Source organism: Salmo salar, chromosome 19 (assembly GCF_965601325.2).
Source record: "Salmo salar chromosome 19, fSalSal1, whole genome shotgun sequence".
NCBI lineage: Eukaryota > Metazoa > Chordata > Actinopteri > Salmoniformes > Salmonidae > Salmo > Salmo salar.
In genome coordinates, this window is record NC_138309.1 from 55,498,756 (window position 1) to 55,525,327 (window position 26,572).

The 26,572-nt window shown below is 42.1% G+C and overlaps 1 protein-coding gene across 3 annotated transcripts in view; it reads right to left on the bottom strand.

The window, feature by feature from the left end:
- Nucleotides 1-8,588: 8,588 nt before the first annotated feature.
- The window catches only part of pemt (phosphatidylethanolamine N-methyltransferase), a 114,533-nt gene continuing 96,549 nt past the window's right edge, over nt 8,589-26,572 (bottom strand). For 2 of the 3 annotated variants that reach the window (XM_082965476.1, XM_082965477.1), the window contains exons 6-7: nt 13,876-13,950; nt 8,589-9,107 (exon numbers count right to left, since the gene is read on the bottom strand). In XM_082965476.1, coding sequence (XP_082821602.1) covers nt 9,053-9,107; nt 13,876-13,950 — 130 coding nt within the window. In that variant the 3' untranslated portion in view covers nt 8,589-9,052. The remainder of the gene's footprint in view (nt 9,108-13,875; nt 13,951-26,572) is intronic. The other variant, NM_001141302.1, reaches the window with a different exon arrangement.

Sequence of the window (26,572 nt, forward strand, 5' to 3'; positions counted from 1 at the left end):
TGCATACATCAACCAATGGTTGCGTGCCACGTCATGAAGTACATCATCGACTGACAGATTGCTATAACATATGATGGGGTTAACTGCTACATAAAATAGCTATCCAGGCATTGTAAGATCAAGCACGCGTCAGCTACGCCTGGGCAGAGGAATGCACCCAAAGCATGGGCCAAATGTCCCCTCTCCGTTCCGAAATATGCGAACAAAGTTCTTCGATAGTCATCGCATCCAGATACCTTCCTTTTACGTGCGTCTGTCCACGAGAGACTAGGTATAGGCTAGCGGCAAGGCCCCCCACATTTTTTAGATACCCCTACCCAAGGTAGAACAAAACACAACTATGTTTTTTCACATCCCTAATAACCATATATGAAATGGATGGTTGTGTAGAAATATTTTACTGCAAAAGTGGTTAAATTGATAGATATTGTGACACACACCCGAAACTCAAAAAGTACAGAATATGCCTGGCTGGAAGGGGGATTAGCAACATAAATTCATGTAACCCGTTAGTGCTGATATTGCAAAATTTGGACTAGTGGAGTGGGCCTATCGAGGAAGGTGTTTTTGATGATTGGCCACTAGCCTAGTAATCAGTATGAAACTTCAACCCTCCCTGCTGGTGGACTCACTGAAGTGGACTTCCAAGTGGGACATGTGCCGGCCTCTCACTGGTGGGTTATGAAAGAGAGAATCCAGAGGTACTGTGACCCAATGTACCCACAACCTGTTCATGATGACTTATCCAAGGTCTCTCTGACCCGGAGCCTGGTGCACAGGTCTCTAATTTAGGCACGTAACTTGCGGAGTGATGGGGGGAGGTTCGATAATATACAGGTCAGACATGTCAATAATATACCATGATGAGTTTGATTGATTGAAAAAACAAATCACCACTGTAAAGCGCCAGGCAGCTACTGGCTTTATGTGGTTTCGCACCACAGGGCTCCTCAGTACCCCCCCCCCCCCTTGTAAGAAGAACGGGGAAAAAGGAATTGAACCTCTTTCCCTGCAATTTATCCTCTTGTTCCCTTTTCATCGGTCTGTGATGTATTGCTCTGGTCTGCAGTAACAGCTCACTAACCGCTCTCTCTCTTTCTCTTTGCGGTGTTTGCTGAGGAGGTAGCTACTGTACAGTGCATTCGGAAAGTATTCAGACCCCTTCCCTTTTTTCCACATCGTTTGTTAATGCCTTATTGTAAAATGTATTAAATATAGATTTTCCTCACTATACCCCATAATGACAAAGCGAAAACAGGTTATACATTTTGGCAAATGCAGTAAAAATAAAAAACTTAAATATCACATGGACATACACCACCATTCAAAAGTTTGGGGTAACTTAGAAATGTCCTTGTTTTCCATGAAAACATACATGAAATGAGTTGCAAAATGAATAGGAAATATAGTCAAGACATTGACAAGATTATAAATAATGATTTTTAATTGAAATAATAATTGTGTCCTTCAAACTTTGCTTCGTCAAATAATCCTCCATTTGCAGCAATTACAGCCTTGCAGACCTTTGGCATTCTAGTTTTCAATTTGTTGGGGTAATCTGAAGAGATTTCACTCCGTGCTTCCTGAAGCACGTCCCACAAATTGGATTGGATTGGATTGATGGGCATTTCTTACATACCATACGGTCAAGCTGCTCCCACAACAGCTCAATAGGGTTGAGATCCGGTGACTGTGCTGGCCACTCCATTATAGACAGAATACCAGCTGACTGCTTCTTCCCTAAATAGTTATTGCATAGTTTGGAGCTGTGCTTTGGGGCATTGTTCTGTTGTAGGAGGAAATTGGCTCCAATTAAGCACCGTCCACAGGGTATGGCATGGCGTTGCAAAATGGAGTGATAGCCTTCCTTCTTCAAGATCCCTTTTACCCTGTACAAATCTCCCACTTTACCACAACCAAAGCACCCCCAGACCATCACATTGCCTCCATCATGCTTGACAGATGGCGTCAAGCACTCTTCCAGCATCTTTTCATTTTTTATGCATCTCATGAATGATGTTCTTTGTGATCCGAACACCTCAAACTTATATTTGTCTGTCCATAACACTTTGTTCCAATCTTCCTCTGTCCAGTGTCTGTGTTCTTTTGCCCATCTTAATCTTTTCTTTTTATTGGCCAGTCTGAGATATGGCTTTTTCTTTGTAACTCTGCCTAGATGGCCAGCATCCCAGAGTCGCCTCTTCACTGTTGACGTTGAGACTGGTGTTTTGCGGGTACTATTTAATAAAGTTGCCAGTTGAGGACTTGTGAGGCGTCTGTTTCTCAAACTAGACACTCTAATGCACTTGTCCTCTTGCCCAGTTGTGCACCTGGGCCTCCCACTCTTCTTTGCGCTCTTCGCTCTTCTTTGCGCTGTTCTGTGAAGGGAGTAGTACACAGCGTTGTACGAGATCTTCAGTTTCCTGGCAATTTCTCGCATGGAATAGCCTTCATTTACATTTCTTATTTTTAATACATTTGCAAAAATGTCTAAAAACCTGTTTTTGCTTTGTCATTATGTAGATTGATGAGGGGAAAAAAACAATTAAATCAATTTTAGAATAAGGCTGTAACGTAACAAAATGTGGAAAAAGTCAAGGGGTCTGAATACTTTCCGAACGCACTGTATATTCACGAGCGCTCCAATGTATACATGTTTTGAAAGTTTAAAAGCAGCATTTCATAAATGTAAATGTTCCTATGTTGTATTCCTATGACTAGCGAAATATTGGTGATGAGATAATATATTGTAAAAAGGTTGCCTATTTTAGCGGCACAGTATCTGGATCTTCCCTTTTTCTACTGCAGCTTCATTGTATTTGAGTCATTTAGCAGTTACTCTTATCCATCACTCTTATAAAGAGTGACTTATAGGAGGATTTAGCGTTAAGTTCCAGATTCTTTCAAGTAGTCTGCTTGGGATTTGAACCAGTAACCTCGGTTATTGGCCCAACGCTTTTAACTGCTAGGCTACCTGTGTAATAGACTGGTACTATGTAGTCAGCTAGCTAGCTATACATATTGCAGGACATGCATATTGCCAGCCAGTAAATAAATAATTTAGCTAATAAAAGCAGAATCTAATTTGTGTTAATAAGCTAACCCCATCATTGTTAAGGCCATCCATTTTTTTATCATATGATAATGGTATTTGGTCCTATTATTATGGCAGGGGTCAAAGACGGGCAGTAGTGAGAGTGCGCCACCCATGCTGAGGCAAGGAGAGGATGAACAGGTCGTCAGGTGAGAATTTCAATTATAAGGCACTATCAGTTCAACTCCTCATCTTTGCTGACTATAGCCCAAGTGCTATAACACATGTTGCCTACATTCTGATTTAATTTGGTTGTCATGGTAGGGGTCAGAGTGAGAGGGAAGCGTGGTGAAGGGCACACAAAGAATAATTGGTTGACATTAAAGGGCTCAATTCAATCAGATCCGCTTTAGCCAACATCCACATAGAGCTGGAACTGGGTTAGAGCTGTCAAATCCACAAGTGGCTCCTGGCATTACACCTGAAGCGAATATTGCCAGAAATCCCATGCAGCATTGTTTATGAACACTGGAATGTCTGATGTAACCTACACCTCGATTAGGATGACATAAATCCTAATTATTTCCTTTAATGATTTTTCAATTTGAGCTGAATTATTTCTATATAGCCTACACTTTCTCATTCTAATAACTAATAACAGGAGTGGGGTGGATGTCGCTTCGTGACAATGATCACAAGAGTAGCTGCTCACCGATTGGACGGCTTTAACTGCTGACACTGCCAGAAGTTAGAGGCGATGTCACCAGGCAAGCCAAAACTCTTACTGGTTTAAAGTACAATGATAAAAAAATGTCTCTATTCAATCTGTAAAGCTAAAACGTTGCAGATTTCAAAATATACATTTTAAGTTAATTTGTGATTGAACCGACATATGCAGCGTTTATCGTGAATACTGTCTCCCCTAAAGCAGGAACATTGCCTTCAAAATTTAAATCACACTGTAAAGCTGAACTTCTGCAATGCAGATATTATAGAGCCCTTAGTTGCATCAGCTGTTGTATAATATTATACAAAACACAGGAAAACAGAATTTGGGCCTTTAAGAGTAAGGGGAATACCTAGTCAGTTGTACAACAATGCCTTCAACTGAAATGTGTCTTCCACATTTAACCCAACCCCTCTGAATCAGAGAGGTGCGTGTGGCTGCCTTTAATCGACATCCACGTCTTCGGCGCCCGGCGACTGCCTTGCTCAGGGGTAGGACGACAGATTTTTACCTTGTCAGCTCGGTGATTCGATCCAGCAACCTTTCGGTTACTGGCCAAATGCTCTAACCACTAGGTTACCTACCACCTAAGAACACAGTAATAGTAATATAGAAAAAATTGGTATTTCAGTTGTGATTGGGGTATATTGACCAAATTATCAGGACATTTTTTGATGTCAACACCCCAATATGCAATCAAAAGTTACGCCCTCGTCTCTAAAGCAATACAGGCACATAGCAATGGAACACACTCAGTGCCAATGGCTCCACGGAAACAGCAGAAGAAACAGAACCTTTTAATCATGATGCATGTTTATTTCACGCAATAGACTAGAACAAACAATCGACTGTATAAATATGATATTGTGAGTGAGAGGCTGCAGAAGAGACATTCAAGCAGAGCTAAATAAAAAGAGCCATTTCCGATGGCATGGCGAAGGATTTCTATGAAATGACAGTGAATGCAGACAAGACATGACACATTAAAATGGAGTTAAAAAAAGAACTGTTATAACCGGTTAGGTAACGGTGGACACAGAGGGCCTTAATTACAGAGCTAAGGGATGAGACAAAACATTGACACAGAGAGAAGGAGAGGTGATCTCTTTAACACTGTAGGAGGGAACCAGGGAAGGAGACGGTGCCCTGACATGAAAGACAGGGTCCAATTTCCCACTGCTGCATCCATCCTTCACCTCACTCCCTCGTTTCACATTACCAAGAAGAGGAAGAAATGACATATTTACTTTCCCTGTGATTGTGAAAAAACGCAGGGAGCGAGACCAGGAAACACACACATAAAAAAGATGACCATTAGGCAATTTTAATGTGAGATAACAATCTGTGATAGGGGAAGACAATGATGCAGGTAACTGGTTACTGGTCCAGAGGCGATGGAGGAGAATAATGTGGAACACAAAATGTACAAAGCAAATAGAGGACTTCAAACAGCCGGGTTACAAAGGACTCTGGATGTGTGGGACAGAGAGAAGCAGAGGCAGGCAGGGGACACACAGCTTGGTGCATTAGCAGCTGTCGCCATGCTGGGGGATTGCTACACAGACGGTGATGGGAAACACAACATTCATACTGGGAAGTTGCTCTGTACAAACACGGTTCCCACAAGCTGCAAAACATGGGGTGTCCAGAGTGCACATTACACATATTAACACTGACCAGCTGCTGGATGCAGGAGGTGTGTTGATCTGGTGTTTGAGACAGTTGTTTTGTAAGCAGATGTAATTCTGTAAGTCACAGGGCTCTCCAACCCTTTTCCTGGAGAGCTACCCTCCTCTTATACATTTTCACTTCAACCCCAGTTGTAACTAACCTGATTCAGCTGATCAACCGGCTAATTATTAGAATCAGGTGCGCTAGATTAGGGTTGGAGTGAACAGGAAAAGGGTTGGAGAGCCCTGGTGTAAGACAAGTTACACAATCAGTTTTGTAATGTTCAGTAGATGCCACTAGTTTCTAGTATACCTTCTCTGCAGTTCAAACACCTTATGGCCATTGGTGAAGTGAACGTTCATGTATCTGGTAGTTTCTAGTGTGTGTTTATACCTTTTTTGGTCGTTTTTATGGTCTGGTTAAACATTCCTTGCAACCACCCATCCCTTCCAGTCAAAACCCCAAACAATGACTGAAGGCATGCTAGTATATATCTGGTAGTTTCTAGTGTGTGGTTATACCATTTTTGGTCGTTTTTAGGGTCTAGTTATACCTTCCCTGCACCCACCCATCCCTTCCAGACAGAAGCCCAGACCATGACTCATGGCAGTGCTGCTGTTCCATCAATGTTTATTAAGGGTTTGCAGAGCAACACATCTGACTGTGTGTGACTACCTGGTCCCATCGTAACCCAGCTAACTAAATAACAAGCAGACTTAATAATTACATACTATTATTGGAATAATAACATCAATCAAGCAATCAATCTTGCAAGTGTGCTTAAGAGCGTCTGGGAGAGTCTTCATTGGTCAGATTTCTTGGTCTGATTGTAAACAGACTGGGTAATAAATGGTCTGGTATACTTGTTTCGGCGGTGTAACTGTGTTGGAGCAAATCAGTGAGCAGCTGCTGTTACGGTCATTGTCACTGAAACCACACCTGTCCTTATATCCCACCCACGTCAGAAGTTCAGAACGACTCAGTGCATACAATGACAATGTCAACTCCCCCCGGGGACACAGTGCTGCACCGCAGGGGAACTACAGCTCTGTAAATTGTCAATTTTAAATGTACATTTTCTCCTCTCTTTCTCTCCCTCCCCATCTTTCACTCTCTCTTCCAGAGTGAGCCTGAATTGGCCACAGTAAACGTTTCTCCATCCATAACTTGAGATGAAAAAGCAAAATCCTGTCTGACCACAGCCTCACATTGATCTAATTATATGACTTTCCCCAACCTTTTAATCAGTGGCCGCTTCACACAGGTCCATTTAAAATCTCAATGAGGAAGTGTGCTTCTCATCGATCCTAGGATAGGTATGCTAAATACAGTGGCTTGCAAAAGTATTCACCCCCTTGGTATTTTTCCTATTTTGGTGCCTTACAACCTGGAATTAAAATAGATTTTTTGGTGGTTTGTATCATTTGATTTACACATCATGCCTACCACTTTGAAGAGGCTAAATATTTTTGATTGTGAAACAAGAAATAAGACAAAAAAACAGAACATTTGAGCATGCATAACTATTCACCCCCCCAAAGTCAATACTTTGTAGAGTCACCTTTTGCAGCAATTACAGCTGCAAGTCTCTTGGGGTATGTCTCTATAAGCTTGGGACATCTAGCCACAGGGATTTCTGCCCATTCTTCAAGGCAAAACTGCTCCAGCTCCATCACGTTAGATGGGTTCCGCTGGTATACAGCAATCTTTAAATCATACCACAGATTCTCAATTGGATTGAGGTCTGGGCTTTGACTAGGCCATTCCAAGACATTTAAATATATCCACTTCAACCACTCAAGTGTTGCTTCAGCAGTATGCTTAGCGTCGTTGTCCTGCTGGAAGGTGAACCTCCATCCCAGTCTCAAATCTCTGGAAGACTGAAACAGGTTTCCATCAACAATTTCCACGTACTTAGCGCAATCCATCATTCCTTCAATTCTGACCAGTTTCCCAGTCCCTGCCAATGAAAAACATCCCCAAAACATGCTGCCACCACCATGCTTCACTGTGGGGATGGTGTTCTCGGTGTGATGAGAGGTGTTGGGTTTGCGCCAGACATAGTGTTTTCCTTGATGGCAAAAAAGCTACATTTTAGTCTTATCTGACCAGAGTACCTTCTTCCATATGTTTGAGGAGTCTCCCACATGCCTTTTGGCAAACACAAAACGTGAATGCTTATTTTTTTCTTTAAGCAATGGATTTTTTTCTGGCCATTCATCTGTAAAGCCCAGCTCTGTGGAGTGTATGGCTTAAAGTGGTCCTATGGACAGATACTCCAATCTCTGCTGTGGAGTTTTGCAGCTTCTTCAGGGTCATCTTTGGTCTTTTGTTGCCTCTCTGATTAATGCCCTCCTTGCCTGGTCTGTGAGTTTTGGTGGGCGGCTCTCTCTTGGCAGGTTTGTTGTGGTGCCATATTCTTTCTATTTTTTAATAATGGATTTTATGGTGCTGGGATGTTCAACGTTTCTGATATTTTTTTAGAACCCAACCCTCAAATCAAATCAAATATATTTTTATATAGCCCTTCGTACATCAGCTGATATAACCCTGACCTGTACTTCTCCACAACTTTGTCCCTGACCTGTTTGGAGAGGTCCTTGGTCTTCATGGTGCCGCTTGCTTGGTGGTGCCCCTTGCTTAGTGATGTTGCAGACTCTGGGGCCTTTCAGAACAGGTGTATATATACACTGAGATCATGTAACATATCATGTGACACTTAGATTGCACACAGATGGACTTTAATTAATTATGTAACTTCTGAAGGTAATTGGTTGCACCAGATCTTATTTAGGGGCTTCATAGCAAAGGGGGTGAATACATATGCACGCACCACTTTCCTGTTTATTTTTTAGAATCTTTTTAAACAAGTCATTTTTTTCATTTCACTTCACCAATGTGGACTATTTTGTGCATGTCCATTACATGAAATCCAAATAAAAATCTATTTAAATTACAGGTTGTCATGCAACAAAATAGGAAAAACACCAAGGGGGGCACAGTATAAGCAACAAAGGTCTCTGGTCAAAAGTAGTGCACTTAATAGGGGATATGGTGCTATTTAAGACATATACTTCAGTTATAATGTTGATGGTGTGTGGATCAACAACACAGAACACAAGACAGAGACTGGTAATGAAACAACAGTTCAGGGAGTAATGGGATCAGATCTGTATTTACAGTTTCATTAAGATACATGGGACTCTGCAAACATAGCCATGCAGAAGATATTATGGAATGATTGTCATTGGCTTTTGAGATAAAAATTACAACTACACGACTAAATAGTGTGAAATATGAAAACTACAGAGCATTCAATTTAAAAGCTGAAAATGATTGATCCAGCCCTTGCATTGTTAAGACTTGCTATTAAAATACTGCAAGCAGGGATCAAAGTTTTTATAAAGAGAAGCAGAATATCTTAGAATTGGGCCAGGAGGAAGACTGTGTACTTGATATTTGCCAGAAAGGCAAAAACACCCTCCATCCCTTCTGTCTCTCTCTAGCCCACCTCTCGTGCTCTGTGTAGCAGGCTGACGTGGTGTGTGGCCTGGTAGTCAGTCTGGTAGTCTCTGATCTGTAGGTATGATCCTTGGACAAACACAGTCCATCCTTCCTCTTTATTTGTGCTTGCAGCACTGTGCTCTCTGTCGATAGATATCCTCGGTGAAAGGTCTGCAAAAACCAGAGAAAAACCCCCAGATAAACAGGGGAAGAGAGTATTACTGTTCCTCCACCGTACCAACCCGTGCCTGGAGCCCCGTGTGTGTCTGTAAAAGGTGTCCCACATCCTGCATGTTATCCATTGATGTACAATTTTCTGCACCATTGAGCCTCCCTCTAAGGCCACGTCCTATACAGAAAGCTGACTGCTCGGCCTCTCTCCCTCCCTACCGATGGACTGGCAACAGGTAGGTGGAGACTGGGGAGGGATATGTTTTGAGTGGGAAGGACAGGTACAGTACACAGAGCTACCTATTATTTTACTAGTCTGTAAAGGAGTGGGAGGAGGTAGTACATCAAATATTGAGGGATGTTTGGGATGAGAATTGAGCTTACAAATGTATGTTAACAATAACGCTTATTTAAATTCAACGCGACTCAACAATATCTGTGAACGCCTTGAGAGGGAATACAATGGCATAGAAACGTAATCTCATCCTAGTTCTGCAGTGCACTGGCACCAGATTGAAATAGAACACGGACTTGACTGACACACACAGTTTCATGTAGAGTGGTTGTGAATGCAGTATCAGGGAAATGCAATCTCAGCTTCTTCTGATGCATATCTTCTTCCCTGAGTCTCCTTGATGTTTGTTTTGATAGGTGAGTAAATGAGTATGTCTTTATGTGTCCCTGTGTCGATGACCGCTCTGATGTGTCATCCAAAGACAGGCAGCTAACAATCACCTGTCTGTTGTCTGTCACTGGGGTGCTGATGTCTCTTGCTCACACACACCCACATGCTCCACCGACCACACGCACGCACACACCACACCCACAAGCGCCCCCGACCATACGCACACGCACGCTCCCCCGACCGCACACACACGCTCTCATGAGGACTGCCACTGCAAAGGAAGACCCAGAGTTACCTCTGCTGCAGAGATGAAGTTCATTAGAGTTACCAGCCTCAGAAATTGCATCCAAGTAAATAAATGCTTAACAGAATTCAAATAACAAACACATCTCAACATCAACTGTTCAGAGGAGACTGGGTGAATCAGGCCTTCATGGAAGGAAACCACTACTAAAGGACACCAATAAGAAGAAGAGATTTGCTTGCGCCAAGAAACACGAGCAATGGACATTAGACCGGTGGAAATCTGTCCTTTGGTTCCAACTGCTGTGTCTTTCTGAGACACAGAGTAGGTGAACGGGTGACCTCTGCATGTGTGGTTCCCACCGTGAAGCATGGAGGAGGAGGTGTGATGGTGTGTGGGTGCTTTGCTGGTGACGCTGTCTGTGATTTATTTAGAATTCAAGGCACACTTAACCAGCATGGCTACCACAGCATTCTGCAGCGATACGCCATCCCATCTGGTTTGCGCTGAGTGGGACTGTCATTTGTTTTTCAACAGGACAATAACCCAACACACATCCAGGCAGCGTAAGGGCTATTTGACCAAGAAGGAGAGTGATGGAGTGCTGCATCAGATGATCTGGCCTCCACAATCCCCCAACCTCAACCCAATTGAGATGGTTTGGGATGAGTTGGACCGCAGAGTGAAGGAAAAGCAGCCAACAAGTGCTCAGCATATGTGGGAACTCCTTCAAGACTGTTGGAAAAGCATTCCAGGTGAAGCTGGTTGAGAGAATGCCAAGAGTGTGCAAAGCAGTCATCAAGGCAAAGGGCGGCTGCTTTGAAGAATATAACATGTATTTTGATTAACACTTTTTTGGTTACAACATGATGTTTTATTTCATAGTTTTGATGTCTTCACTATTTTTCTACAATGTAGAAAATAGTCAAAATAAAGAAAAACCCTTGAATGAGTTGGTGTGTCCAAAATATTTTGACTGGTATTGTAAACTTTTGACTGGTATTGTACTAAACTAAAATATAAACGCAACATATAAAGTGTTGGTCCCATGTTTCATGAGCTGAAATAAAACATACCAGAAATGTTCTACGCAACCCCAGGACCTCCACATCCGCCTTATTTTTATTTATTTAGCCTTTATTTAACTAGGCAAGTCAGTTAAGAACAAATTCTTATTTACAATGACGGCCTACCCTGGCCAAACCCTCCCCTAACCCGGACGACACTGGGCCAATTGTGTGCCGCCCTATGGGAATCCCGATCACGGCCGGTTGTGATACAGCCCAGGATCGAACCAGGGTCTGTAGTGACACCTCTAGCACTGAGATGCAGTGCCTTAGACCACTGCGCCAGTCGGGAGCCCTGCGGGATCAGAGACTTGTCCCAAAGCCATTCCTGCATTGTCTTTGCTTAGGGTTGTTGCAAACTCCTAGTCGGCTGTCATGTGCCTTTTACTGAGGAGTGGCTTCCGTCTGGCCACTCTACCATAAAAGGCCAAATTGGTGGTGTGCTGCAGAGATGGTTGCCCTTCCCCTGATCTGTGCCTCGACACAATCCTGTCTCGGAGCACTGACATGCACTGTCAACTGTTGGACCTTATTTAGGCAGGTGTGTGCCTTCTTGAACGTTCTTCCATCTCTGACACTCTCCAACCAAGCTTGTAGTGTCATACCCAAGAAGACTCAAGGCTGTAATCGCTGCCAAAGTACTGAATAAACGGTCTGAATACTTGTGATATTATTGTGAAATGTGATATTTTTGCGTTGACATTAGGGTATTGTGTGTAGATTGATGTGGGGAAGAAAGAAACAAAAAATTTATCCATTTTAGAATAAGGCTGTAATGTAGCAAAATGTGGAAAAGGTCAAGGGGTTTGAATACTTTCCGAAAGTACATACATACAGTGTATGTATGTGGACAACCATTCAAATTAGTGGATTTGGCTATTTCAGCCACAACCGTTGCTGACAGGTGTATGAATGAAATCGAATACACAGCCATGCAGTCACCATTGACAAAACATTGGCAGTAGAATGGCCTTACTGAAGAGCTCAGTGACTTTCGATGAGGCACCGTCATAGGTTGCCACCTTTCCAACAAGTCAGTTCGTCAAATTTCTGCCTAACTAGAGCTGCCCTGGTCAACTGTAAGTGCTGTTATTGGGAAGTGGAAACATCTAGGAGCAACAACGGCTCAGCCGCGAAGATGTAGGCCACACAAGCTCACAGAACGGGACCGCCAAGTGCTGAAGCGCGTAGCCCATCCTCTTTCTATTCTGGTTAGAGCCAGTTTGCTCTGTTCTGTGAAGGGAGTAGTACACAGCATTGTACGAAATCTTCAGTTTCTTGGCAATTTCTCGCATGGAATAGCCTTCAATTCTCTGAAGAAAGTTCTTTGTTTCTGGCCATTTTGAGCCTGTAATGGAACCCACAAATGCTGATGCTCAACTAGTCTAAAGCCAGTTTTATTGCTTCTTTAATCAGGATAAGAGTTTTCAGCAGTATTAACATAATTGCAAAAGGATTTTCTAATGATCAATTAGCCTTTTAAAATGATAAACTTGGATTAGCTAACACAACATGCCATTGGAACACAGGAGTGATGGTTGCTGATAATGGACCTCTGTACGCCTATGTAGATATTCCATAAAAGTTTTTTTTAAATCTGCCGTTTCCTGCTACAATAGTCAATTACAACATTAACAATGTCTACACTGTATTTTTTTTATCAATTTGATGTTATTTTAATGGACAAAAAAATTCCTTTTAGAAACAAGAGAATTTCTAAGTTAGCTCAAACTTTTGAATGGTAGTGTGTATATATAAAAATTACTCATCCACCTCTTTGGAGGATAAAATAAATTTAAATTAAACGTTTTTTTTGTCTAATTGCATAGTACCTACAGATTCTGAACCTGTCTGCTCGCTCCCTCTCTCATTAACATAACGTTTAAGAACGCTTGCGGGGGAGTTTGATAAGAGACAGGAAAACAAAACGTTTCTCTTTATCCTCACTCAATCCTTTCATGTGTGCAGCACGAGGGAGTGTGGAATTGTATGGGCTTGATGTGACTCAGCACTGAGACAGACATTGGACTGCTAACAGTAAGAACTGTTATAGCAACACTTCTGTCACTCGTAACTCTAAACTGTGACTGTAAAGTTAAAATTGCCAAAATACATGGAAAATATTTTTTTTATACTATATTGATAGTAAATGTAGCAATTATATGACACGAGAACAACATCCCCCACCTCTTTCATTGTCAACAATACAATTTTGCTCATATTCTTGATGAAGAATGTTAAACTCACTGGCTTGAGACCACAAAAGCAACCAAAATAGTGCTGCTAATAGCTCTATATTGAAAATACTGTGATTGAAGAAACATTTTTCTGATATTAAAGTATAGAAAAATGTAAGTTCATTATCATTTCTACTCACTTTCTACCTGGTTTAAGTTGTTAATGATCAGGCTGGAGTATTTTTATTTTTTTATAATCATTTGTTACTCAAGACACCGGTGACCCATTAAAAAATGTGGGTTGTGACTCACCTCTTGAGAATAGCTGATTTAAAAGACGCTCTTATCCAGATCGACTTACAGGAGCAATTAGGGTTAAGTACCTTGCTCAAGGGCACATCAACAGATTTTTCAACTAGTCAGCTCGGGAATTTGAACCAGAGACCTTTCGGTTAATGGCCCGGCACTCTTAACTAGGCTACCTGCTGCCCTGTACGTGTCAGTCCATTTAACTGGATGTGATCTGATAGTGTCTGCATTGACGCAGCCAGCATGTTCAGCGTCTCTCAAGGCTACGAACCCTGTTCACCGCTGAAACAGAAGAGTGTGATAAGATAGCCACAGTGAACAGAAAGAAAACAAGAGAGATGCTTACCCTTCAAAGATGATGGCCACTTGGTATGAAATGGCTACCACTGCTGTCAGCACCAACCCCACCGGACTGGCATTCCTGGAGGAGGGAGAGGAGCATTATAATATGTTCACAATATGTACATTTATTCATAAAGTAAATATGTTATTCCACTGGCAAATGCTACACTCTGATTATGTAGATCAAGGGTGGGGAACGTCCGGCCTCCGGGCCGTATACGAGCTACGAGACCATTTGATCAGGCCCCTGAGCCAATTCATAAATAAAAAAAAATGTAATAAAAAAAAATCTCTAGACATTGTTGTTCCACAAAAATAAAATGGTAAAAAATCCACCCACACACCCAAAGCTCTGGCGGTACCAGACAGCTCGTCATTATCGAGCACCTGATGATCATAAAAATGCCTACAGTAAAGAAAAGTAGATGCGGAGTGTCACGCTTTCCAAGACAAATGGACAAATGAATATTTTTTTGTCGAAGTGAAAGGCAAACATGTATGCCTAGTTTGTGGGGATGCACTTGCAGTAATGAAAAAGGCGAATTTGGAGCGTGAAACATGCTAAACTGAATGAGTTGCAAGGACAACTTCGTGTGGATAAAGTCATTGCTCTTCAGTGGGGCGTGGGTACCCAACAAGCCGCCTTTACGAAACCTCATTTGGATGAGGAAAATGTTATGCAAGCAAGTTTTGTGGTGAGCGAACTTATCGCAAAGAAACTGAAGCCTCATTCGGAAGGAAAAAAACATTGAAGGACTCCACAAGAAATGTATTTGGCATGTGATGAAACGACTGATGTAACAAATACTGCCCAATTTGCAATTTTTGTACGTGGGATTACCACTGAGTTTGACACAAGGGAGGAATTGCTGTCTTTGGAAGCCATGCATGGCACCACCAGAGGTGCGGACTTGTTTGAGAGACTTGTCTCGGCTATGAGCAAATTTGAGCTATGGTTTGAAAAATGATGTGGCCTTACTACAGATGGAGCGCCAGCCATGGTTGGCTCGAAAAAGGGGCTAACCTCATTAGTGAAAAAAAGACATGAGTCGTCTCAGTCTTGATCCAAGTGTATGCAACTGCATACATCAAGAAAGTCTGTGTGTACAGTCCCTGAAGCCGAACAATGTAATGGCAACTGTAGTGTCCACCATTCATTTTATCAAAAGCAAAGGGCTAAACAACCGCCAATTTAAGGAGCTTTTGAGTGATCTTGAATCGGAGTATGGTGATCTGATTTACCACTGTGAGGTGCGATGGTTGAGCCGTGGAAACATACTCATGCGGTTTTACGGACGGAAGGATGAAGTAAAACAATTCATGGAGATTAAGGGGAAACCTGTTGTGGAACTGAGTGATGACAAGTGGGTGTGTGATTTGGCCTTCATGGTGGACATGACTTGAACGTCAAGCTTCAAGGGCCGAACCAGCTTCTCAGCGATCTGCTGTCAAATGTGAAATCGTTCGAAGCGAAATTAAAGCTGTGGCAAGTCCAACTAGAAAGGGGTAACACAGTTAATTTTCCTACTCTGCAAGGACAAGAGCCTGAGATTATGTCGGAATATGCCGGTGAGTGTGGAAAGCTCGCAAAGGCATTTTGTGAGCGGTTTAAGGATGTGAAAAGTAAACAACTGGAGTTGAACATATTTGCAACCCCGTTTAACATCGAACCAGCGGATGTGCCGGATGGCCTACAACACGAAGTCATTGAGCTGCAAAGCAATAACGAGCTCAAAGCAAGGTACAACAACCTCCCTCTCCCTGAGTTCTACAAAATGTATGTTAGCGCTGAGCATTTTCCTGTTCTGAGGAGACATGCACTTAAATTTTCATCTGTATTCGGGACAACCAAACTGACTCTTGCAAAGACTCGATTTCGCTCAAGACTAACTGACACAAACCTGGAAAAGCAGCTGCGAGTAGCATCGTCTTCTCTGCCAGCTGACATCAAACGCCTTGTCAAAGATAAGCAGTTTCAGCCATCGCATTAGAGGTGAGCTTGAACAAGTAATCATAATAACAACATTATTTACAATACTAATATTTATTTAAATAGGATTTGCACTTTTCTAAATACTTAAGGACACAAGAAACGTCATAAGTCATATTTAAACTATAAAACCAATGTCAGTGATTAAAGTCACATTAAAACATAAATAAAGCAAAAAAAATAGCACATTTTAATAATAAGGCCCCTGAATTAATTTATAAATATCCAAATGGCCCTTGATAGCAAAAAGGTTCCCCACCACTGATGTCGATGATACTTTCATGATACTAGCTGACTACATAAAGTGTTTTTAAAGGGGGAGTGTGAATGTATGAAGTTGTGGGATCATTGGGATGACAAACAGCAGGAGATGATCAGGCTGGATTCAAGCCATGTGTTTTGTAATCGGATGTCAATTTCAGGCGCCTGTGTTATCGGCAATTATAGTCATTATAGAGGATATGGACAAAGCTGAAAGAAGTTGTAACGAGCTGGACAACAAGAGAAGGAGAGAGTTACTAGGGCTTACATATCCTCTATTTTAAGATATCTTTCAACCTGGTTTGGGGAACAACTGAAGACTATTTCTTTTCTGCACAAGCGATTACTAAGGGAGCAAATAACCACTCTGCTTTCAGATGGAGTCTGGCCACGCTTCATGCAGCAGTAGCATTTACAGTCAGGGATGAGATATGGAAGGCTTTTGGGAACGAAATGGAAGGCGCGCACACACACACACTTGCTGCCTAACTTCTCTTGACCTGGCTGAAGGTCTCCTGGGGGGTAAACGAAACACGGGCATTGTTGGTCAGTGCCCTTTTTCAGAGACAACTAAATGACAATAAGACAAAGCGTCACCTTGAGTAATCCAGCCTAACCAAAACAGCTGTCATCATTTATCAAGTGTTATGCTTCTGTGCAAAGTCTGTACTCATTATTTTGCAGTGGGTTTAAAACATAGCGAAAAGTTGGAACAAAGGTGAAATAAAGGTGAAGTTAATGGGATACTTTTTTCAATGAGGCCCTTGACCTACTTCCCCAGTGTCAGATGAACTAGTGGATACCATTAGCACGTCTCTGTGTCCAGTATGAAGGCAGTTTCGCAAGTCAACGCTAACGCAATGACTGGAAGTCTATGGGTATCTGCACGCTAGTGGATACACATAGACTTCCAGTCATCGCGCTAATGCTAGTTAACATTGGCTCGAGAAACAAGGAAAGTGCAAACAAGGACTTGTTCTTGGACTTTTCTGTTAGCATCTGGTGCAAACATATAATAAATAAATACCTTACTCAGCACCAGAAGTGAGCCACATTCATTATACAGATCAAATAAATATCTACCTACTCTACGCAGCTGACAAAACCCACTCGATAATATGGGTCCACTAGCTATATTTTGACATCCCCATTGCCCTACATCCCACACTGTCCTACTGTTCTACGTTACATGGGCCGTGAATTGGCCGTGCAGAGCCAGACACGTAAAGTACTGTAACTAGAGCTTTTCACTGACTCAGCTGCATGTGTCAGACTCACCCAGTCTGGACGTGACTAAATGCCACACAACATGGCCTGCATATTAGTATGAGCTGTTTGTCGGGCCTCTACTACACACTGTGGCTACATGTCAAATGACATTCCCTATGGTGTACTACTTTTAGACTATAGCCTTATGTGACTTTGGTCAATTTTATAGAGAGTAATGTGTAGTGGTTTGGTGCTCTAAGATCTGTATAAAATCTTTAGAAAACATTTGCCTATTGTTGTCATACCATACGGTCAGAGCTATGGTCAAAGTTGGCTAAAACACATATAGATCTGGGGTGCAGAGTACCAAAGTATGAGTCATAATACCCATAAAACCTAGTAGTTAAACAAGGAAATGGTTCCAATTGTTTTCCCACCATTCATTTATCCCATACGGGATTTTAGAAACACTTAAAATAAGGGCTGTGTTTCATGTAGGCTTACGTTTGAGTGACATTTTAATAACCATGAAAATTCTCTCTAGGAAAAGGTGACTTATCAATATATTCACCTGTATTTACCCCCCAAACATGAAATGCTAATTAGCTGCTAATGTGGCTATCATAAAGAACTACAAATGCCTTTATGATCTGGACGAGACTGCCAAATCGAGGCAAAGGTGAGAATCTCATGATTAACTAATGTTAGCTACATTTTGTAATTAATAAATTGGCAAAATTTCATTAAATTGACAATTCTGTGAACTGTCTTGTGCAAGTTTTAACTTAACACAATACCTGTTAGCAAAGGTGTCAGCAAGAGATGATGTGCAGAAGCTTGCAGGGATTTGTAGTCTTGCATGATGTCTACTTTGATGCTAATGATCATTTTCTGATCTGAGAGTAAATAGTGCCGAATATATTGATAGACGTCACCTTGTCCGAGAGAGATTTACACGGTTATCAAAACATCGCCAGGGTAAGCCTTATATTAAGTGTTTCTAAAATTCCCCATGGGAAAAATGAACAGTGGAAAAATGATTGAAACCATTTCCCTGTTTGACTGCTAGGTTTTATGGGTATTATGACACTGTGGGGCTCTATTCAAATAAAAAAAAATGTTAATGGTCGAATTTTAATGACTCCAACCTAAGTGTATGTCAACTTCCTACTTCAACTGTACGTAAACATTATTAAAGTGACCACTGTGTGTGTGTGTATGGTTGAAAAACAAGTTTTAATGACTCCAACCTAAGTGTATGTAAATTTCCGACTTCAACTGTACGTAAATATTATTAAAGTGATCTGTCTGTGTGTGTGTGTATATATACATATATATTCACACACACACACACACACACACACACACACACACACACACACACACACACACACACACACACACACACACACACACACACACACCACTAATAAGGTTTACGTACAGTTGAAGTCGGAAGTTTACATACACTTAGGTTGGAGTCATTAAAACTTGTTTTTCAACCATTCCACTAATCTCTTGTTAACAAACTATAGTTTTGGCAAGTCGGTTAGGACATCTATCTGTGCATGAAAAAAGTCATTTTTCTAACAATTGTTTACAGACAGATTATTTCACTTATAATTCACTGTATCACAATTCCAGTGGGTCAGAAGTTTACATACACTAAGTTGACTGTGCCTGTAAACAGCTTGGAAAATCCCAGAAAATTATGTCACGGCTTTAGAAGCTTCTGATAGGCTAATTTACATCATTTGAGACAATTGAAGGTGTACCTGTGAATGTATTTCAAGGCCTACCTTCAAACTCAGTGCATCTTTGCTTGACATCATGGGAAAATCAAAAGAAATCAGCCAAGACCTCAGAAAACATATATTGTAGACCTCCACAAGTCTGGTTCATCCTTGGGAGAAATTTCCAAACACCTGAAGGTACCACGTTCATCTGTACAAACAATAGTACGCAAGTATAAACACCATGGGAACACGCAGCCGTCATACCGCTCAGGAAGGAGACACGTTCTGTCTCCTAGTACTCCTCCTCGTACTTTGTTGCGAAAAGTACAATCAATCCCAGAACAACAGCAAAGGACCTTGTGAAGATACTGGAGGAAACAGGTACAAAAGTATCTATATCCACAGTAAAACGAGTCCTATATCGACATAACCTGAAATGCCGCTCAGCAAGGAAGAAGCCACTGCTCCAAAATCACCATAAAAAAAGCCAGACTACGGTTTACAACTGCACATGGGGACAAAGATCATACTTTTTAGAGAAATTTCCTCTGGTCTGATGAAACAAAAATAGAACTGTTTGGCCATAATGGCCATTGTTATGTTTGGAGGAAAAAGGGGGAGGCTTGCAAGCCGAAGAACACCATCCCAACCGTTGAAGCACGGGGTGGCAGTATCATGTTGTGGGGGTGCTTTGCTGCAGGAGGGACTGGTGCACTTCACAAAATAGATGGCATCATGGGGTAGGAAAATGATGTTGACATATTGAAGCAACATCTCAAGACATCAGTCAGGAAGTTAAAGCTTGATCACAAATGGGTCTTCCAAATGGACAATGACCCCAAGCATACTTCCAAAGTTGTGGCAAAATGGCTTAAGGACAACAAAGTCAAGGTATTGGAGTGGCCATCACAAAGCCCTTAATCCTATAGAAAATTTGTGGGCAGAACTGAAAAAGTGTGTGCGAGCAAGGAGGCCTACAACCTGACTCAGTTACACCAGCTCTGTCAGGAGGAATGGGCCAAAATTCACCCAACTTATTGTGGGAAGCTTGTAGAAGGCTACCTGAAACGTTTGACCCAAGTTAAACAATTTATAGGCAATGCTACCAAATACTAATTGAGTGTATGTAAACTTCTGACCCACTGGGAATGTGATGAAAGAAATAAAAGCTGAAATAAATCACTCTCTACTATTAGTCTGACATTTCACATTCTTAAAATAAATGATCCTAACTGACCTAAGACAGGGAATTTTTACTAGGATTAAATGTCAGGAATTGTGAAAAACTGAGTTTAAATGTATTTGGCTAAGGTGTATGTAAACTTCCGACTTCAACTGCATATACTGTATTCTAGTCAATGCCATCCTATTCAACTATTGCTGTACATATACTATTCTATCCACGTATTCTTCAGATATCCTATATAGAAATAGTTGAATAGGATGGCCTTGACTAGAATACAGTATATACCCATTTTCATATGCAAAACAGTTTAACATTATTAAAGTGATCAGTGTTCCATGTCTATGTACATAGGGCAGCAGCCGATAAAGGTGCAGGGATCAGTAACCAGGTGGTAGCCGGATAGTGACCAAGTTCAGGGCAGCGTACTGGGTGGAGGCTGGCTAGTGGCAGTCTGGACGGCCTTGAGAAGAAAGCTGTTTTTCCAGTCTCTCGGTCCCAGCTTTAAAGCACCTGTACTGACCTCGCCTTCTGGATGATAGCGGGGTAAACAGGCTGTGGCTCGGATGGTTGAGGTCCTTGATGATATTCTTGGCCTTCCTGTGACACCGGGTGCTGTAGATGTCCTGAAGGACAGGTAGTGTACTCCCGGTGATGCGTTGGGCTGACCGCACCACCCTCTCAGTATTTTCCTGGCACCACTCCACCAGGGCTCTCACCTCCTCCCTGTAGGCTGTCTCGTCGTTGTTGGTAATCAGGCCTACCACTGTTGTGTCGTCTGCAAACTTGGTGATTGAGTTGGAGGCGTGCATGGCCACGCAGTCATGGATAAACAGGGAGTACAGGAGGGGGCTGAGCACGCACCCTTGTGGGGCCCCTGTGTTGAGGAACAGCGTAGGGGAAGTGTTATTGCCTACCTTCACCACTTGGGGCGGCACGTCAGGAAGTTCAGGACCCAGTTGCACAGGGCGGGATTCAGACCCTGGGCCCCGAGCTTAATGATGAACTTGGAGGGTACTATGGTGTTGAAGGCTGAGCTGTCGTCAATGAACAGCATTCTTACATAGGTATTCCTCTTGTCCAGATGGGATAGGGCAGTGTGCAGTGCGATGGCATCACCTGTGGATCTATTGGGGCGGTATGCAAATTGTAGTGGGTCTAGGGTGTCGGGTAAGTTGGAGGTGATATGGTCCTTAACTAGCCTCTCAAAGCCCTCCATGATGGCAGAAGTGAGTGCTACTGGGCAATAGACATTAAGTTCAGTTACCTTCGCTTTCTTGGGTGCAGGAACAATGGTGGACATCGTGAAACAATTCAATTCGCCTCAATGTTTGCTACGTTGCGTGTCGGTTTGTACTGAACAACACGTTTCCCCGAAATGGTGCGCACCCTTCTTCAACAGCCTTTGGGGGTCACCATTTGAAATCGATCTTCCTATTGCTTTTCGACCATTTTCCCCAATCTCTACCCAGAGAAATATGACATTTGTGATGGCAGGTAAAAAAAAGGTAATCCTTTATCTCTCGTGTAACTTTGGGGTCATCGCTGGGAGGACATGACAATAGACATTCTCATTCCCACCTATAGGAAAAGGGGATTACTTTTTGTCCTTCTCCATTTTCAAAGTTGTATCTCAAGGCAATGTGTTAAATATACTGTACATATACAGTGTGTGGGTTGGATAACAAACAACGTACAGTATCCTTTCCATTATGAAAGGATACATTATCATTGCTTTAGAAGGTAAAGGAGGACCTGGCCTGGTATGGCTGCCACTGTAGCAGACGCAACCAGGCCGGTAGATGCAACCAGGCCAACAGATGTAACCAGGCCAGTTCTCACTCAAGGGAGGATCCCTCCTCTGCATTTCATTGAGTTCCATTCATCTTTATATCTCCTGTTATCTGATTACCTTTCTTAATTGGAGCAGTGGGATCAATGTTAATTTGATTCCCGCTGTCCTGTTCTGGGCCAGGAGAGAGGTGGATGACAGAGAGGAGACAGAATAAGAGGGAGAGAAGATGAGAGTGAATGAAAGTCAGTGGGTAAATGAGGAGGAGGTTTGGATACTTGGGTCAAGGTGACCATGACACACCTGAAGGACACTCTTTGTCTGATGACGTTACCAAGCCACCCACCTCTGGAATACAACAAACGTGTATGCATATCCCCACATACTCAGAAACGGCAAATTCATGAGAACACCCACAGACACTCACACAGAGGTCAATTCAGAATAACTGTATGTGAACAGTGACTACCTGGGAATTGCTTTGGTCCTCTGTTTTGCTTCACAACCTACTGAAGTTACCCATTGTGTAAAAACATCCTGAATTTATTGTGCCAAAATGACAAAGATTATAGATTCAAAATTCAGCACAAGAGCTAATCTAACAAACGCCTTTGCACATGTATTATCACTACAGAAGAGCGAGTGCAAAAACTGCCGCCCCCCCCCCCCCACACACACACACAACTCCCCCACACACACATAATGGCCGTCACCTAGGGAAAGTGTCATCTCAAATTGAACAGCAGAAAGTAGGTCAAAGACATTCCGTCGAGGGAACAGGGCGACAGGTTGTCGGTGTTGTCGCTGCAGACCAGATCGCTGGGTGGGTGACTCATGCTAACACTCTGCTCAATACGGACCTTTTTTCCATTCTGTTCAATACATGTCCATCCGCCATGCAGGCAGGGTGGAAGGCCTCAGTCAGGGACAGCTGGCTAGAACAGCAACGTCATGGCCCCAGGATGACCCCAGGAGAGAGAGGAGCGGATAGGAAGGAGGAGAAGTAACAGAGGGATTGAGACTTGAATAGAAGGGCAAATCTGGGGGATTTGAGACCAACGTAAAACCTAGATGATATGCTACGGGGTTTGAGACCAAAATAAAACATAGATGACTTGCTGGGGGATTTGAGACCAAAATAAAGCTTAGATGACATGCTGGGGGATTTAAGACCAAAATAAAACCTAGATGATATGCTACGGGATTTGAGACCAAAATAAAACCTACATTTAGGGGATTTAAGACCAAAATAAAAAGCAGATGACATGCTGGGGCATTTAAGGCCAAAATAAAACCTAGATGACATGCTGGGGGATTTAAGACCAAAATAAAACCTAGATGACATGCTGGGGGATTTAAGACCAAAATAAAACCTAGATGACATGCTGGGGGATTTAAGACCAAAATAAAACCTAGATGATATGCTACGGGGTTTGAGACCAAAATAAAACCTAGATGACATGCTGGGTGATTTAAGACCAAAATAAAACCTAGATGATATGCTACGGGGTTTGAGACCAAAATAAAACCTAGATGACATGCTGGGTGATTTAAGACCAAAATAAAACCTAGATGACATGCTGGGGGATTTAAGACCAAAATAAAACCTAGATGACTTCCTGGGGGATTTAATCCAGTAGCATGTCATTTGCTTTTTATTCTGGTCTTAAATCCCCTAAATGTAGGTTTTATTTTGGTTTCAAATCCCGTAGCATGTCATCTAGGTATTATTTTGGTTTTAAAGACCAAAATAAAACCTAGATGATATGCTACTGGATTAAGGACCAAAATAAAACCTAGATGATATGCTACTGGATTAAGGACCAAAATAAAACCTAGATGATATGCTACGGGATTTGAGACCAAAATAAAACGATATGCTGGGGGATTTAAGACCAAACAAAATCTGTTGTAAACTAATAGTGAAATGCTTAGTTACGGGTCTTCCCAACAATGCAGAGACAAAAAAAGAGAAATAATTAAAAAAAATAACAACAAGGAAGAAATACACAATGAGTAACGATTGGCTATATACACAGAGTACCTTGCAAAGAAGGGCACCTATTGGGACATGGGTAAAACAAAAATCAGACAGTTAATATCCCATGAAAAATGGTGAAGTTATTCATTACCATTTGAATGGTGTATCAATACACCCAGTCACTACAAAGATACAGGCATCCTTCCTAACTCAGTTGTCAGAGAGGAAGGAAATCGCTCAGGGATTTAACCAGCCAACGGTGACTTTAAAACAGTTATAGAGTTGAATGGCTGTGATAGGAGAAAACTGAGGATAGATCAACAACAACATTGTACTTACTCCACAATACTAACCTAATTGACAGAGTGAAAAGAAGGAAGCCTGTACAGAATACAAATATTCCAAAACATGCATCCTGTTTGCAACAAGGTACTAAAGTAATACTGCAAAAAATGTGGCAAAGCAATTCATTTTTTGTCCTGAATACAAAGTGTTATGTTTGGGATAAATCCAATACAACACAATACTGAGTACCACTCTCCATATTTTCAAGCATAGTGCTGGCTGCATCATGTTATGGGTATGCTTGTAATCATTAAGGACTTGGGAATTCTTCAGGATAAAAAAAGAAACGGAATGGAACTAAGCACAGGAGGAAGACCTGGTTCAGTCTGCTTTCCACCAGACACTGGCAGGGGAATTCACCTTTCAGCAGGACAATAACCTAAAACACAAGGCCAAATCTACACTGGAGTTGCTTACCATGTAGACAGTGAATGTTCCTGAGTGGCCGAGTTACAGTTTTGACTTAAATCTACTTGAAAATCTATGGCAAGACATGAAGACGGTTGCCATTCAATGATCATGAACCATTTGTCAGAGCTCGAAACACAATCCAAGTTCTTAGAGACTTATCCATAAAGACTCACAGCTGAAATCACTGCCAAAGGTGCTTCTACAAAGTATTGAGAGTTCTACACCTTCTACAAAGGTGCCTCTACAAAGATGTGTGAATACCTATGTAAATTAGATATTTCTGCATTTCATTTTCAATAAATGTGCAAAAATGTCACTTTTCATTATGGGGTATTGTGTGTAGATGGGTGAGAGAAAACAATTTAATCCATCCACAGTATTCAGCCCTAGACTTTTTCCACATTTTGTTGTGTTACAGCCTGAACTCAAAACTGATTAAATTGTTTCCCCCCCTCTTATTTCTCTCTTACAGCCTTATTCTAAAATAAATAAATAAAAATCCTCAAATCTACACACAATACCCCATAATGACAAATCAAAAACAAGTTGACATTTTTGAAAATGAAAAAAAAAAGTACAAAAAATTAAATACCTTATTTACATAAGTATTCAGACCCTTTGCTATGAGACTCGTAATTGAGCTCAGGTGCATCCTGTTTCCATTGATCATCCTTGAGATGTTTCTACAACTTGATTGGAGTCCGCCTGTGCTAAATTCAATTGATTTGACATGATTTGGAAAGGCACACACCTGTCTATATAAGGTCCCACAGTTGACAGTGCATGTCGGAGCAAAAACCAAGCCATGAGGTCGAAGGAATTGTCCATAGTGCTCCGAGACAGGATTGTGTCAAGGCACAGATCTGGGGAAGGGTACCAAAACATGTCTGCAGCATTGAAGGTCCCAAAGAACAGTGGCCTTCATCATTCTTAAATGGAAGAAGTTTGGAAATACCAAGATTCCTAGAGCTGACCGCCCGGCTAAACTGAGCAATCAGGGAAGAAGCGCCTTGGTCAAAGAGGTGACCAAGAACCCGATGGTCACTCTGACAGAGCTCCAGAGTTCCTCTGTGGAGATGGGAGAACCTACCAGAAGGACAACCATCTCTGCAGCACTCCACCAATCAGGCCTTTGTGGTAGAGTGGCCAGACGGAAGCCAGTCATCCTCAGTAAAAGGTACATGACAACCTGCTTGGAGTTTGCCAAAAGGCACCTAAAGACTAAGACCATGAGAAACAAGATTCTCTGGTCTGATGAAAACAAGATTCAACTCTTTGGCCTGAATGCCAAGTGTCACCTCTGGTGGAAGCATGGTGGTGGCAGCATCATGATGTGGATGTGTTTTTCAGCAGCAGTGACTAGGAGACCAGTCAGGATCCAGGTAAAGATGAACGTAGCAAAGTACAGAGAGATCATTGATGAAAACCTTCTCCAAAGTGCTCAGGCTGAGGCAAAGGTTCACCTTCCAACAGGACAACGACCCTAAGCACACTGCTAAGACAATGCAAGAGTGGCTTAGGGACAAGTCTCTGAATGTCCTTGAGTGGCTTAGCCAGAGCCCGGACTTGAACCTGATCTAACATCTCTGGAGAGACCTGAAAACAGCAACGCTTCCCAATCAACCTGACAGAGCTTGAGAGGATCTGCAGAGAAGAATGGAAAAACTCCCCAAATACAGGTGTGCCAAGCTTGTTGCTTCATACCCAAGAAGACTTGATGCTGTAATCGCTGCCAAAGGTGCTTCAACAAAGTACTGAGTAGGGTCTGAATACTTATGTAAATATAATATTTC